This window comes from Sphaerodactylus townsendi, linkage group LG03, assembly GCF_021028975.2.
Source record: "Sphaerodactylus townsendi isolate TG3544 linkage group LG03, MPM_Stown_v2.3, whole genome shotgun sequence".
NCBI lineage: Eukaryota > Metazoa > Chordata > Lepidosauria > Squamata > Sphaerodactylidae > Sphaerodactylus > Sphaerodactylus townsendi.
The window spans coordinates 9,309,867-9,324,271 of NC_059427.1; the positions used below are offsets into that span (position 1 = coordinate 9,309,867).

The 14,405-nt window shown below is 48.4% G+C and overlaps 1 protein-coding gene across 1 annotated transcript in view; it reads right to left on the minus strand.

Moving 5' to 3' along the window:
- Positions 1-926: 926 nt before the first annotated feature.
- Positions 927-14,405, minus strand: part of LOC125429889 — a 33,345-nt gene continuing 19,866 nt past the window's right edge. The window contains exons 9-13 of the mRNA XM_048491439.1: positions 13,047-14,040; positions 12,534-12,597; positions 4,766-5,683; positions 3,661-3,772; positions 927-2,322 (exon numbers count right to left, since the gene is read on the minus strand). Of these exons, the coding sequence (XP_048347396.1) occupies positions 1,670-2,322; positions 3,661-3,772; positions 4,766-5,683; positions 12,534-12,597; positions 13,047-14,040 (2,741 nt within the window). The 3' untranslated portion in view covers positions 927-1,669. The remainder of the gene's footprint in view (positions 2,323-3,660; positions 3,773-4,765; positions 5,684-12,533; positions 12,598-13,046; positions 14,041-14,405) is intronic.

A 14,405-nucleotide genomic window follows, 5' to 3' on the forward strand; every position in this document is an offset into this window, starting at 1 on the left:
GCCAGAAACACACAACCTGTGTGCCCGGATTCTGTGTGCTCGCCCCTTGGCAAGATGGCTGCCTGCAGGTTTGGGGAAGCTCGGAAGACATAAAGTTTAGACAGTCGTCAGAGCAGAAGACTGTCCACGGGACGAGACGAGAGGTGAGAGGGTGGACGTGGGGAGAGGCCACAGTTGGGGCAGAAAAACCTTTGTTGCCACAGGTCTCTAGTTATGACCCCCAGCTAAAGGATTTCAGCAAATGTTTCCCTTTACCTGAGAGCTGTAACAAGTCAGAGCCAACGTCGGACTGATGGTCTGCTGTAGTGTAAGGCAGCTTCATGGGCAATTCTAGTCAAGCGACTCCACACAACCAGGGCTGGGCTGAACGCGGGTGCTTGGCGCTCCTTCGCTTCCAGATTGGTTGGGCAAGCCCCCTTCAGGAGATATGAAGGGGAGATTTCAAGCCATCTGGAAGGCAAGGGAGCTTGGGTTGCTACAGCCACTTGGAACAACTGCCCAGGAAAACATGCTAAGCAAGCAAGGCAACGGAGAAGAACTGGTGTGGCCGGAGGGGCAGGTTGGGATCAGAGAGGCCTGGGTTCGAATCCCCACTCAGCCACAATGGAGTTCACTGGCAGCTTTGGATGTGGAAAGCCCCACCGAAAATGGCCAGGTGGCTGCCGTGGTGCTGTGGCTGCGGTGCCCCACCACTCCCAGAGAGGCTTCCCAGCATTATGGGGAGGCTTGCACAGAGCAACCCCCCCCCCCCGCTTCTGAGAAGCCTCTATGGCCGTGGTGGCGAACCTTTGGCACTCCAGATGTTATGGACTACAATTCCCATCAGCCCCTGCCAGCATGGCCAATTAGCCATGCTGGCAGGGGCTGATGGGAATTGTAGTCCATAACATCTGGAGTGCCAAAGGTTCGCCACCACTGCTCTATGGGATTGTACAGATTTACGCCGCCTTTGCGGTTGCTCAACTCTAAACCAACCTCTGCCAGCATAAGGTGGCGGACTAAAGTCAGCTCCTCCCCCAGCCACGGTTCCGTGGGGAGGATGGTGGCAGCTGCATGCTGGTGGTTTTATCCCTCCACAGGGGTAAGTTCCCTGGGGAAGGCAAATCCACTAGGGGAAGTGCAGTGCCCCACGGAGGGGGAATCCACTGGAGGGGTAGCACACCACTCTCGTGGCAGATTCACCAGCCCCCCCTTTGGATGGGGCCGTCAGTTTCTCAGCTCTAAGATAACTTGTCATGAGTACAAAATGCAGAAGTGCTCAACCAGGAGCAACCGTTTACATGGCAATCCTTCCTGTCAACCCTGAAAGGTAGGCCAGTCTTATTCTTCCCGGTGTTATATCATGGTGGGTAAAGGCCTGGGGAAACGAATCTCACAGGGGCCAGTTTACCTAACCTACCTCATAGGGTTGTTATGAGTATAAAATGGTGGGGGGGAATACCACATACACTGTGAGTCCCCCTAGAGGAAGATAGCAATGTGACAGGCAATCTGTGGGGAACCTGTTTTTTTCATGGCAGACTGTCCCTGCACACAGACCCTATTGTGGCAAAGGATGGTTTGACATTGCCTCGACAGGTTATCTTTGCATGCTCTTTTAAACCATTCTGCATGCCCTTTTAAACCATTTCATTCTTCGGGTTTTTTCAAAGCATACTGCCTTCCTCTCTCAGTGATGGTGCTTGATAAAGTTTGAATTGTCGCTGAATCTCTTCCCGCAGACCAAGCATTCGTATGGCTTCTCGCCCGTGTGGATCCTCTTGTGGACAATGAAGTTGGAGTAGTCGTTGAACCGCTTCCCACAGCCCAAGCACTCGTATGGCTTCTCGCCGGTGTGGATCCTCTTGTGCCTGGTGAGGCTCGAACCAGTGTTGAACCCTTTCCCACAGAACGAGCACTTGTACGGCTTCTCCCCTGTGTGCACCCGCTGGTGGATCAGGAAGGCAGCCCTGCTAGCGAAGCACTTTCCACAATCCGAGCAGTTGAACCACCTCTCCCCTGTGTGGGTCCTCTCGTGTGTGATGAGGTTCGACTTCCGCCGGAAGTCCTTCCCGCATACGTGGCAGGAGTAGTCTCTCTCACCGGGTGGGACTGTCTGCCGCATGATGCTCTCATCCAAGTCCTCGTACGCCCCCTGCGAATTTATGAATTTCCCCACTCCCTTCTCCAGGTGGTTGCAGAACATGCTTTCTGAAGGTTCTCCTCGATCGGGACTGTAGGAAGCGTTCAGTTCCGCTCGTCCTGACAGCATCCAAGATGGGGACAGTCCCTCTGAACTCTGTAGCAGGGTTTTCTCCTTTCTGCACATTTCCTCGTTGTCATCTGCCAAGAAGAACACATCCATGCCAGAAAAAGGATGAATCCTTCCCTTTTGCTAAGGAGGGGAAACTAGGATAAGATAGCTAGAGCGGTGTAGTGGTTAGTGTCAGAGTAGGATCTGGAAGACTGGGGTTCAAATCTCCACTCTGCCATGGAAACTCACTTAGGCCAGTCACACCCTCATAGCCTAACCTATCTCACAAGGCTATTGTGAGGATAGAATTGAGGAGAGAAAAATGTAAACCACTTCGGTCCCCGCTGGGGAAAATGGCAGGGTATAAATGAAATGAAATAAAAAATAATGACGTAAGTGTTTTGGCTCAGTTCTCAAGAGGGAAGTAAAACATGTGTTTGGGCTGTACCATTTCAGACAGTGGGTCTCACCAAATTGAATGCTGTCTATGCAAAACAAAAATCCCCGCACTTGGAAAACCAGCACAATTCTAGTCCAGCCTTTCCCCTGATACTCTAATATTCACAGAGCAGGACGCTTTTGTATGGAGAAACATTTGGTCCATTTAATGTGTCATCATAAAAAAACACCTACAAATAGAAGGCTAACTGATCAGGGAACAGACTTAATTGGAGCCCTGGCATGCTTGATCTCTCAGTGCAGGGGATGTTTGTTTAGAAGAGCATTCAGTTACACAAGACCTCACTTGCAGTCTGAAATGACTACAGCTTGGACTACCACGCTGCAAACCGGGACTCCATCCGTCCAGGAGAAAAAGATACCAAAAATCAAGGCAGTCATGGGCCAAACTCAAAAGAAACACAATTTATGGGCCTTGGGAGGAACCAACCCCTGATATATTTTGGTGTCAACCACTATTCTGAATCTGCTTTGCATTTGAAGTGATCGAATGATCCAGTTGGGTGCAGTGCAGAATTAGCTGAATAAAATGGCATCAAACAAGAGGCGTATCTATCCTCAGCAAGGAATGTCTGATTCAGAGCCTGAAGGAGACAGGGATTTCCCTCTGGCAGATATCTCTGAGGAAGGATGCCAGTTTTCAAGAAGAGGAAGAGTTTGTTTTCATACCCCTACTTTTCTCGACCACAAGCAGTCTCAAAGCTATTGTCTTCCCCTCTCCCCACAAGAGACACCTTGTGAGGTACGTAGGGCTAAGAGAGTTCTGAGAGAACTCTGAGTGACCCAAGGTCACCCAGCAGCTTCATGTGGAGGAGTGGGGGAAACAAACCTAGTTCTCCAGATTAGAGTCTACTGCTCTTAACCGCAACCAAGCTGGCTCTCAAGTACTAGGAGGTGAAGAACCGCCAACTGATGTTCCTTTTATTTGTCACCAGAACCAGGTAACTCCAACACATGGAAATACTTACCCAACAAGGGGGCCTCTGCATCATCTGCAGATGTGAGCGCCTCAAAGCGCGGCTTCCGCCAAGAGTCCAGCAGCTCCTTCTGTGCCGAATCTTCCTCAAAGGGAGACATCACCTGCAACGGCATACCCAGTCAGGGAACACAAAAGGAACAAGTCAACCTGGGTGACAGGGAGCTACTGTAATCTGAGACCAGAAGCATCTGCATGCAAAGCAAGCACCCTCTTTGAGCTACGGCCCTTTGTGTACCTATGAATAGACCAGAAGTCTACTTAACCAGGGATCCCCAATCTTTCTGAGCATGCCGGCACCTCTGCAATTCTGACACAACATGGCAGGCGCAGCCATAAAATGGCTGCCACAAGAAGCCAAGTCAGATGCAAAATGGCTGCCACAGCTTCCTTTCAGTCACACAGTGAAGTGGGCAGTCGCTGCCAAAGCAACTTTTAAAAAATCTGCATGGCCAACTGAACCTCCACTGGCCAATCAGAGGCCTTGCTGGGCAAAATTTCTACTTGGCCCCACCCACTTTCTAAGAACGCTTCATGGGCGGCAGGAAAGGTGTCAGCGGGCATCACAGCATCCATAGGAGCATGCTGGGGACCCCTGACCCACACATTTATCAGTAGCAGACCCCCGCAGTCAAAGCCAGAGGGTTGTTTCCCAGCCCAGCTCTCTGGTCTACAGTCTCTATTGCACAGGACATACAAAAATGATCCGAAAATGAAATTGTTGCAGAACATTCATATCTTGCAAACTATGACTGGGCATCCTAAGAAAATGTAACCATGAAGGGAGGGTGAGGGATATCATCTCACATGGATGGTTGCCACAGAAGCCCGAGCCAGTGACAAAATGGCTGCCACGTTCAATCACTTTAGTAGCTAATTGGTAACTAATGCCAAAGCAACATTTCTAAAAAGTCTGCACACCCAATTAAAAGCCTTTCTGGGAAAAAGCCCCAACGGGCCCTGCCCACTTTCTAAAAACACTTGGTAGGTGCCAGAAAAGGGCACTACTTTAGGGATCCCGGCGCAAGGAATGGGATTTCCTTGCCCATAGCCCAGGCTCTCCCCTATTGGACACCAGCACAATGATCTTTTCTCACCTGTTCTTCCTGTGTCTCATTCTTCGTCTGCCTCAGCAGGAAATCTTCGGCCAGGACCACTGCCTGAGCGCAGGTTTGGGGGCTACATTCCCCAATCCAGCTCTGCATCTCAGGGGGAAGGATGGCCAGGAACTGCTCCAGGATCACCAGCTCCAGGATCTGCTCCTTGGTGTGCCTCTCGGGCTTCAGCCACTGATGGCAGAGCCGTCGGAGATGCTGGCAAGCCTCTCGGGGTCCTTCGGCCTCCTGGTAGCTGAACTGTCTGAAAAGCTGGCATTCGACGTGCAAATTGACAGTCTCCCCAAGCACAACTTCCTCCTTAACTTTCTTATACTCTATTTTGTTTTGGTCTACCAAGCTTTCCCTGGCCCGGACTGCTTCTGTACTGAGGCCAGGCAGCTGCTGAGAAGCCTTACACAACTGGCTGGAGTCAATCATCTCCTCAAATGGGAACCGGAACCCCCGGACGTTGTTCCTTGGACGGGGCCCTTGGATCTGCAGAGCTGCCCCTCTGGATTTTGGAGGCTCCAGCACCTTCATAAACTCCTGCAACTGAGACTCCCACTGCCGCTGCAAATGCTTGTTTTTCTCCTGGGTCACTTCCTGCGGCACGCTCGTTTCCAAGAAGCCCTGGATGCTCTCGGCATGGGCGAGGCGAGGGTCTCTCCCTCTGCCCTTCCCTGGCTTGGGGCTGGCTGATTTCTGTCCCTCCAACGTTATCTCCTTCCCTCGCTCAGCCTGCGACAGACCCAGGGTTGATGGATCCGTGTGTTCTGCAGCCATTCTCTTGCACAGGGAAAACGCAACCGGAGTTGGCAACCAGTCTTGGCGGCGCTGCTGACCTTTAAACTCCCAAAGGCAACAAGATGCCAGGCAGGCAAAGACAGATCTTTCCAAAATTACAGGTAGGACTTCTCCCTGAATGAACGGCAGGAATCAGTGACAACCTGGGATGGCCAAACTTCCTCTGATTCAAAGCCACGCCCCCAATCTTCAGAATATCCCTGCTTCATACTAGGGCAGTGGTGGCGAACCTATGGCACGGGTGCCTGAGGTGGCACTCAAGAGCCCTCTCTGTGGGCACGTGCAAACAGAGTTCGTCATGTGGGGGGAAATGCCTCCCCCCCCACACACACACACATCTAGGCTGGCCTGGGCTGCTGGGCTCGATTATTAAACCTAAGACCTAGTTTTGGGGAAGCAGTGTAGGTAACCCTGTTAAGCGCTGTTAAACCCCACTGATTTTCATGCAAAGAACTAAAGAACTCCTTTACCTGGGAGTAAGCTCAATTGCTGGCAATGAGGCTTGCTTCTGAGTAAACCCTCCTAGGATTGTGATTCACCTGTTCAAAATGTTGCATGATTGCTTCAAAGCAAAGCCACCAACTACCACCAAGCTTACTCCTGAGTAATGCTCGCTTTGGAGCCAATAGTTTTTTCTAAACCAAAACCTCAGTATTCAGGTTAAATTGCCGTGTTGGCACTTTGCGATAAATAAGTGGGGTTTGGGTTGCAATTTGGGCACTCGGTCTCGAAAAGGTTAGCCATCACTGTACTAGGGCTTCTTGAACTCCCAGTGATACTTTGTGAAACAGTTGTAATAAAATTCAAAAGCCTTCACATACTTTAACACCCACAACAGCCCTTTAAAGTAGATCAGTTCCATTTTTCCTCTGTAGCACAAGGTCTGCTCCACAGCCTTTAACAGCACCTTGATTTTTAAGAAAGCCAAAAGCACATAGGCAGAAGCCCTCTCCTGTTTGATAACACAGCATTTCTGATGTTCAAAAGTACACTGCCTCTAACTGTGCCTTCTAAATCATTATAATATTTATAATCTAATTTATAATATTATAATCTAATTATTTTTTTATTACTATGGTTAATAGACAGGGAGAAATAACTCTTGAAGGATAGGTGTTTTTTTTTAATTTTCAACGCTACCTCCACATCTTACATCCATGAATTCCACAAAGTAATTATGCAATGTGTAAATAATCTTTCTTTTGCCTGTCTTGATTCCCCTGCCCATCACTGAATGACTCTGCTAGCCCTGTTCACATGTTACACTGAACCCATGCGCTTTGTAAAAGAAAGCCAACGTGCATTCAATTTATAAACAAAACCAGGGACAAAGTAAAGAGAGATGGAGGTGGTTTTTATACCCAGTTTTCTCTACCTTTAAGAACATAAGAACAAGCCAGCTGGATCAGACCAGAGTCCATCTAGTCCAGCTCTCTGCTACTCGCAGTGGCCCACCAGGTGCCTTTGGGAGCTCACATGCAGGAGGTGAAAGCAATGGCCTTCTGCGGCTGTTGCTCCCGATCACCTGGTCTGTTAAGGCATTTGCAAACCCTTCAGATCAAGAGAGAGATCAAGATTGGTAGCCAAGTAAATCGACTTCTCCTCCATAAATCTGTCCAAGCCCCTTTTAAAGCTACATATCCAGGTTAGTGGCCATCACCACCTCCTGTGGCAGCATATTCCAAACACCAATCACACGTTGCGTGAAGAAGTGTTTCCTTTTATTAGTCCTAATTCTTCCCCCCAGCATTTTCAATGAATGCCCCCTGGTTCTAGTATTGTGAGAAAGAGAGAAAAAATTCTCTCTGTCAACATTTTCTACCCCATGCATAATTTTATAGACTTCAATCATATCCCCCCTCAGACGTCTCCTCTCCAAGCCAAAGAGTCCCAAACGCTGTAGCCTCTCCTCATAGGGAAGGTGCTCCAGTCCCTCAATCATCCTCGTTGCCCTTCTCTGCACTTTTTCTATCTCCTCAATATCCTTTTTGAGATGTGGCGACCAGAACTGGACACAGTACTCCAAGTGCGGTCGCACCACGGCTTTATATAAGGGCATGACAATCTTTGCAGTTTTATTATTTTAAGGGGTCTCAAAGCGACTTACAATTGCCTTCCCTTCTCCTGCCCAAAACAGACACCTTGAAGGCATGTGGGGCTGACAGAGTTCAGAGAAAACTGCGACTAACCCAAGGTACCCCCCAGCAGGCTTCCAGTGGAGGAATGGGAAACCAAACCTCGCTCACCACTCAGGTGGAAGAGCCAGGAATCACACCCAGTTCTCCAGATTAGAGTCCTCCACTCTTTACTACTACGCCATGCTGGCTGGATAGATGTGGGGCCTCAATCTTATGTTCAGCTGTACAAGCGTTGAATGTAATGTGGGTATTATTAAAGGAATCACAAAACACAAGGATATGCTGTGCACAAATGGTACATGCATTCACTGCTTCTTGTGAACAGGTCTTCTTATGCCTCACTGTCTTGGGAAAAAGAAGAAAAGTTCTTTCTACCCACTTTCTTCAGATTAGACACAACTTTATAAAACACTATTTTGTCCCTCCTTACTCGTGTTTCCTCTTTTTAAAAAAAGGAAATTTAGACCCTTCTTCAGAGGCAAGGCACTTTGGGTGTTTCGATTTCTACGCCTTGCACTTTTTTTCTGCTGCTAAATATCCTTTTGGAGCTACAGTGACCACAACTGCACCACGTTGGTCTAAAAGAGCATAGCGATACTGGCCGTCCTAGGCCCCATTCCCCTTCCCAACAATCCTCAGCCCGGAATTTGCTCTTTCTTCCAGCTGTTTCCCATCCATCACAATCCTGAGATCACACCCAACCCAGATCCCCCCCCATCAATGCATCCATGAAGTGAAAGCATCATTTTTTGGCAGGGAGGGGGCAAGTTGATCCCTGACTCTGCCAAAGGTATAGTTACACAAGGTGGCTGAAAAGTTGGCAGCCCTCTGCTAAAGGCATAGTTGCACAAGGTGGCTGAAAAGTTGGCAGCCCCAGACTTTCTCTCCTGGCCCCTCTTCTCCCTGGAATTTTCCCCACCTCCCTCCAAATGGATCACTTCCTCTCCTGCACCCAAATGCACCTTCAACTCACCCGATTCCTCCTCCCAGAAGCCAAGAAGAAGCTTCCAAATCACAGTCTGGGAAATTCAAAGGCCAATTTCCCACGGTAGGCGGGGTAGGAAGTGACTTCAACTGTTTACATCCCGCCCTTCCTCCATAGCATCCGGTCCTCTCTAGGGGAAAAAAAGGCTCTTTCAATTTAACCCTTTAGAAACCAAAAATCATGGTTGAAGTTTTCCCCCTCTTCATTCCCCCCCCCCCCCAAAAAAAAAAAAATCTCACCGCAATGTGAGCCACGGAGCTGTCGTAAGACCAGATGGGGAAAATGCATCCTATTAAAAGCATAGAACATTCTAATGTACTATTATCACCAAGGAGTAAATAACATCCAGTTAAGCCTCTACTAAAAGGGTGGCACATTTCTCTCCAGTCTTGGTTGTGTTCTGATTGCACAGGTGTTAAACTCTTAGTTTGATATCAGATGAATGAGCAACGGTTCCCATCATCTCCTGCCAGCACATGCTGGCAGGGCGATGATAAATCATGTCCATAACATCTGGAGAGCCTAGCTTGACACCATGCAATGACCCAATCTGTTTTGGTTGTAGAAAAAGGTATTATTCACAGCCCTATCAAGGACACTCCATTACGGTTCTTGCCTTTACATGAGTTGAGGGAGCCAGTGTATGCCTTGGTTGAAGATGGAAGCTACCATCAACAAAGCTAACCGAAGGCTTCAAGAACAGGCCTGTTTTCCTTTGTGTAAGTTCTGGTGTAGGGTTCCATTCCATCTCATTTTCCCTTTCCCCCTAAAAGCAGCACCAATTCAGTTGCTGCAGCTAACAGTCCTTGCAAAACCCCACAAAAGATCATGGAATAACTTCCACCCTGTTAAAATACAATACTTGTGTGCAAATGTAAGAAGAGCTCTTGCAGCATCACAACAGAGATCTGCTTAACTGGAAGGTCTCTATGGTTTTCTACGCTGGAGTGTCAGGTGTTCTCAGCAATGCTCTAAGTGATATCAACAGCCTCCCCAGCATTGCCCTCTAGTAATTGGAATTCAGAGGTAGACTGCCTCTGAACATGGAGTTTCCATTTAGTCATTGTGACAAGGCAGGTGCTAAAATGTTAATGCACGTGGCTTCATAAGAGCTTCCACTCCCCAAATGAAGCACCTTCACATCCACTACAGGGAGCTGATTCCAGGAATGTACAGAATGGTCAATAGTTGCTGCACCATTCCTGGCCCCAACCAAAGGCACGAGTTTTACCAGGCCCTATGGCCTAAATCCTTCATTTACTTCCTTAAACCCACATTTTGTTCTTTTCCTCTTTTCCTGTGCAAGTATGTGACCAACGTCTGATAGGTCTCCCATGTTGATAGTTTGACGGAGCAGGTTGCAGTCGTGATGTCCAAATGTCAGCTGCAAACCTAAGCATTTTAGTTCTGGGAATGAGCTTAATAGAGTGGGACTTGTCTGTGAAAAGCTCACCTGAGAACCACTTCTCTAAACCTGTTAATTATGAAGGTCCCAGGAGACCTTCTTCATTTCCGTACCTGTACATCTGCCCATCAGAGGAGAAAGACTAAGCTGGATAGACCAACAGGGGTTGTGACATGAACGCAAAGACGGCCATAGTTCAGCAGAAGAGCCATCCATGGTCTGTGTGGAAAGTGCCAAGTTCCATTCCTAGCAGCTCAAGTTCAAGGATCTGGCACTCCTTCTCAAAGTAAAGCCAGTGTGGTGTAGTGGTTAGCACGGTTGGACTGGAATTTGGAGTAACCCTGTCGATTCCTCCACCTCCACACATGGCTATGACTTTGATCTGGTGGAACTGCATTTCAGCCTACACTACACTCTCTTCCTGGGTGACCTCAAATGGTCTAGTCTGAGAGAACCCAGCCCCACCCCACCCCTGGTGTCTGTGGAGAGGAAGGGCGGAAGTCAGGTAGTGTCCCTTTGAGTCTCCTTGCAGGAGTGAAATACAAACTCTTCTCTTCTTCTGATCTAGATAGGCCGACAGCCTGACTGATAAAGGTAGCTTTGACTGTCCATTCAGTTAAGGTATACGCTTACTCCATGGAGGGTTTCAGGAAGCCTGAACATGTTGCCCCAGGAAACAGAACATTGACTGGGACTTAGGGGTCTTATTCAGACCCGAGTCTAAGGAAAGAGAGGAAATAGTTTCATTAAAATACATATGTCTCTCATCTGTGCACAGAAAAACCATGAGACATTTGTTCTCAGCATCCAGAAGTCATTTACCAAAACCACCCAAAGGTTCCTAGGTCCAGGTTCTAGTTCAGGCCTTCCACGCTGCACAATAAATCAGTGATGGGATCCAGTACCTTTAGTAAGGAGTTCCCATTGCAGGATTCAAACAGTGGCGTAGTGCCAATTGGGACTGGTAATATCAAGGCATTCCGGGTAACCAAGCGGGGGGTATTCCAAGAGCAGGGCTGTTGCAAGGACGAGGCCACAGTTTCTGTCCATGGGCGGGAAATCGAATCACTAGGCTTAGGAGCCCGATTTACTCCAGTGCACCTCCTGTTGACCACTGCTTCAAGAAGTTCATGCGGCTACTGCTGAGGAGGCCTGAGGAGGGCGTAACTAAGGGACCATCGCGTGACAAAATCACCATTTACTAACCCCTCTTGGCACCACACAACAGCCAACCCACTCTCGTGAACCCAGTGAGAACCCCATGGATCCCACCCCAGGCCATCGTGCATTTTCAAACCCACTTTCACAACTTGTTCTGTAAGTGGATTTTGCTATGCCCACAGCTTCAAAGTATAACTGAAAGCAGTTTGAAAGCGTATCGTATTTCTACGCGAATGAGCCCTGAATCTACATTTTGAGCCTGTAGGCACCTGGGGAATTCTGCCGCCGAGCAGTGGGCACAACCTTCTGCAGGAGGTGGAGCCAATGACAAACTGGTTGCCACAACTGTGTTTCAGTCCCTGCATCTCAGGGACTCGAAGTCATGTCTCACCAGGTCTCAGGAAGAAGCGGTTTCAAAAGATGCTTTTAAAAATCACTCATGGCCAGCCAGTGTTCAGCTCATGGACACACAGCTTCACTTCCCAAATGAAAGTAAGATCCCTAGCGATGCGGAAGTTGCTGCAAAGTGTCCTTAAAAAAGTCTGTACAGTCATTCAGGCCTTATTCCTGTGGGATGAACGCCCTTGGTCAAATTCCATGATTCAAAAAACACTTGGGCACCTGTGAAGAAATGGATCCTGGTAGAAGTTTTCTGTACCATATAGACCTCCACAGTCTTGGACATGCTATTTTAAAGGAGAGCAGTGGGCGGAGGCAGGAAGCCAGTTTGGTTCATGCCAATTCCAGGCCATAAACCATCCCTTTTCACACTCACATTTAGAACCAGGGGCATTCATTGAAAATGTTGGGGAAGAATCAGGACCAATGAAAAGGAAACATTTTCTTCATGCAGCAACGCGGTGAGCTTGGAACATGCTGTCATTAGGAGGTGGTGATGGCCACTAACCTGGATAGCTTTAAAAGGGGCTTGGACAGATTTATGGAGGAGAAGTCGATCTATGGCTACCAATCTTGATCCTCCTTGATCTCAGATTGCAAATTCCTTAGCAGACCAGGTGCTCAGGAGCAGCAGAAGGCCATTTCTTTCACATCCAGCATGTGAGCTCCCAAAGGCACCTGGTGGGCCACTGCGAGTAGCAGAATGCTGGACTAGATGGACTCTGGTCTGATCCAGCAGGCTAGTTCTTATGTTCTTATGGTACTCAGGAGTAGGGACAAGGGAGACATAGAGGCTAGAGTTGGAAAGGAGGCTGGTGGGCATTGAGCCTCCCCAGTGGGAAATTCCTACAAAGATCAGGTGGTGGCAGCAATTACCCTATAGAAAGCCTCTTCCAAGAGGGGCTGGGAACTCCTGGGACAGGGCTGGGTGGAATAGGACCTGCAGGTCAAAGCAGGTCAGTTCTGCTGCAGCACTCCCATTGGAGACTCCTGTTCTAGTCCTCATGACTATCGCTAGAGGCTTGAAAGCATGTGGCCTATATCTGGACAATATAATAAGTTAAAGACGGTTAGGAGAGAGCTAGTGTCCTGTTAAAGATGGTCAGTTAACACTATTTGTTCGTGCCGGTAACCGAAAACCCCAACCAGCCCATAGGCTCTGGCGGTAACCCTCCAACCCACCAACCGCCAGCCTGCATGGAATGATACACCTCAAACGAGAGATCTTGAGGAATCTGCAGTAAGAAAATTGCTGAATTTGGAGCATGAGAGCATTGTGAATATATACAGCCTTCCATTTCAAAATTAATTTTCACACAATTTGTTTGTTGTTTGTCTGTTTATTTACTGCTGACTTTGGGACAAATCTGTGAGTTACCTTAGTATTACTTCCATTTCCTGGAAGGAGAGGTATTTAGGCTGACAGATAGTGACTCCCCCCAAGCCACAGAGTTTGTCCATGGGACAGGCGGTTTGTCGCTTAACTGAGCTCCCTTCTCCAATATCACGGCTGCTCTGCCACTCTTCGCAGTTTCCAAGCACTTCAAGGGTTTCTCGCTGTTGTGGATCCGCTCGTGTCGAATGAGGGTCGACTGGTGGCTGAAGCTCTTCCCACATTCTGAACATTTATATGGTTTCTCACCTGTGTGAGTCCGGTTATGCGCAATCAAAGATGACCGGTCACTGAAGCTCTTCCCACAGTCTGAGCATGAATAAGGTTTCTCTCCAGTGTGAGTCCGCTTGTGCGTAGTCAGGGTGGACCGGTCGCTGAAGCTCTTCCCACAGTAGGGGCACTTGTAGGGTTTCTCCCCTGTGTGGATCCTCTCATGTTTGACAAGATGTGGGCGCTGGCTGAAGCTTTTCCCACAATCGGCACACTTGTATGGTTTCTCCCCGGTATGAGTTCTCTCATGCAGAATGAGGTGCGATCGCTGGCTGAAACTTTTCCCACAGTCCAGGCATTTATATGGTTTCTCCCCCGTGTGTATCCTCTGGTGGGTAATGAGGACATTCCTTCGGCAAAAGGTTTTCCCACAAACTGAACATTTGTACTGAGTCTCTCCTGTCAGGGTCCTTTCATGAACAATCAGGTCAGACCGCAACCTAAAAACCTCTCCCCACTCAACAGATGTGTTCTCTCGCCTACCCTTGAGGGTTTTGGGTTGCTCCATTGTATTCTCCTCAATATCCTCATACCCTCCCTGAGAATTAATGAATTTGCCCCCTTCTTTTAGCCCTGGGCTGATTTGCTGTAGGCTTCCAGGTCCAGCCTCTTGAACACAACGGTCCTTCTCAATTTCTCTCGATAGCAGCACAAATGTTCCTGACTCCTCAGAACTTCCTGGCTCATTTTTCTCTTTCTGGCACGCTGTCTCAGGAGCAGCTAGAATAGGAAAAAGAATACAGATGTGAATTTGCTGGTTGCAAGAAAAAGTGAACCTCGAAATAAAGAGGAGATCATAGCTCAGTGGTTAGAGCACCTGCTTTGCAAGAAAGGTCCAGGTCCAGCATCTTCAGCTGAAAGTATCTCCAGTGCTGGGGAAGACCTTTTTTCTGCTTGAGATCATTGAGAGCTACTGTCAATCAGAGGGAAAGTTATAGAGGTAGAGGGATCAAAGTTCAAATCCTCTGTCAATCACAGCTTTCACTGGATGGTCTTATGGATCACTCTCTATGAAGCTGACCTACCTCACAGGCTTGTTGTGAGGATAAAATGGAGGGCAGAAGAACTGTTCTGAGCTCCTTGGA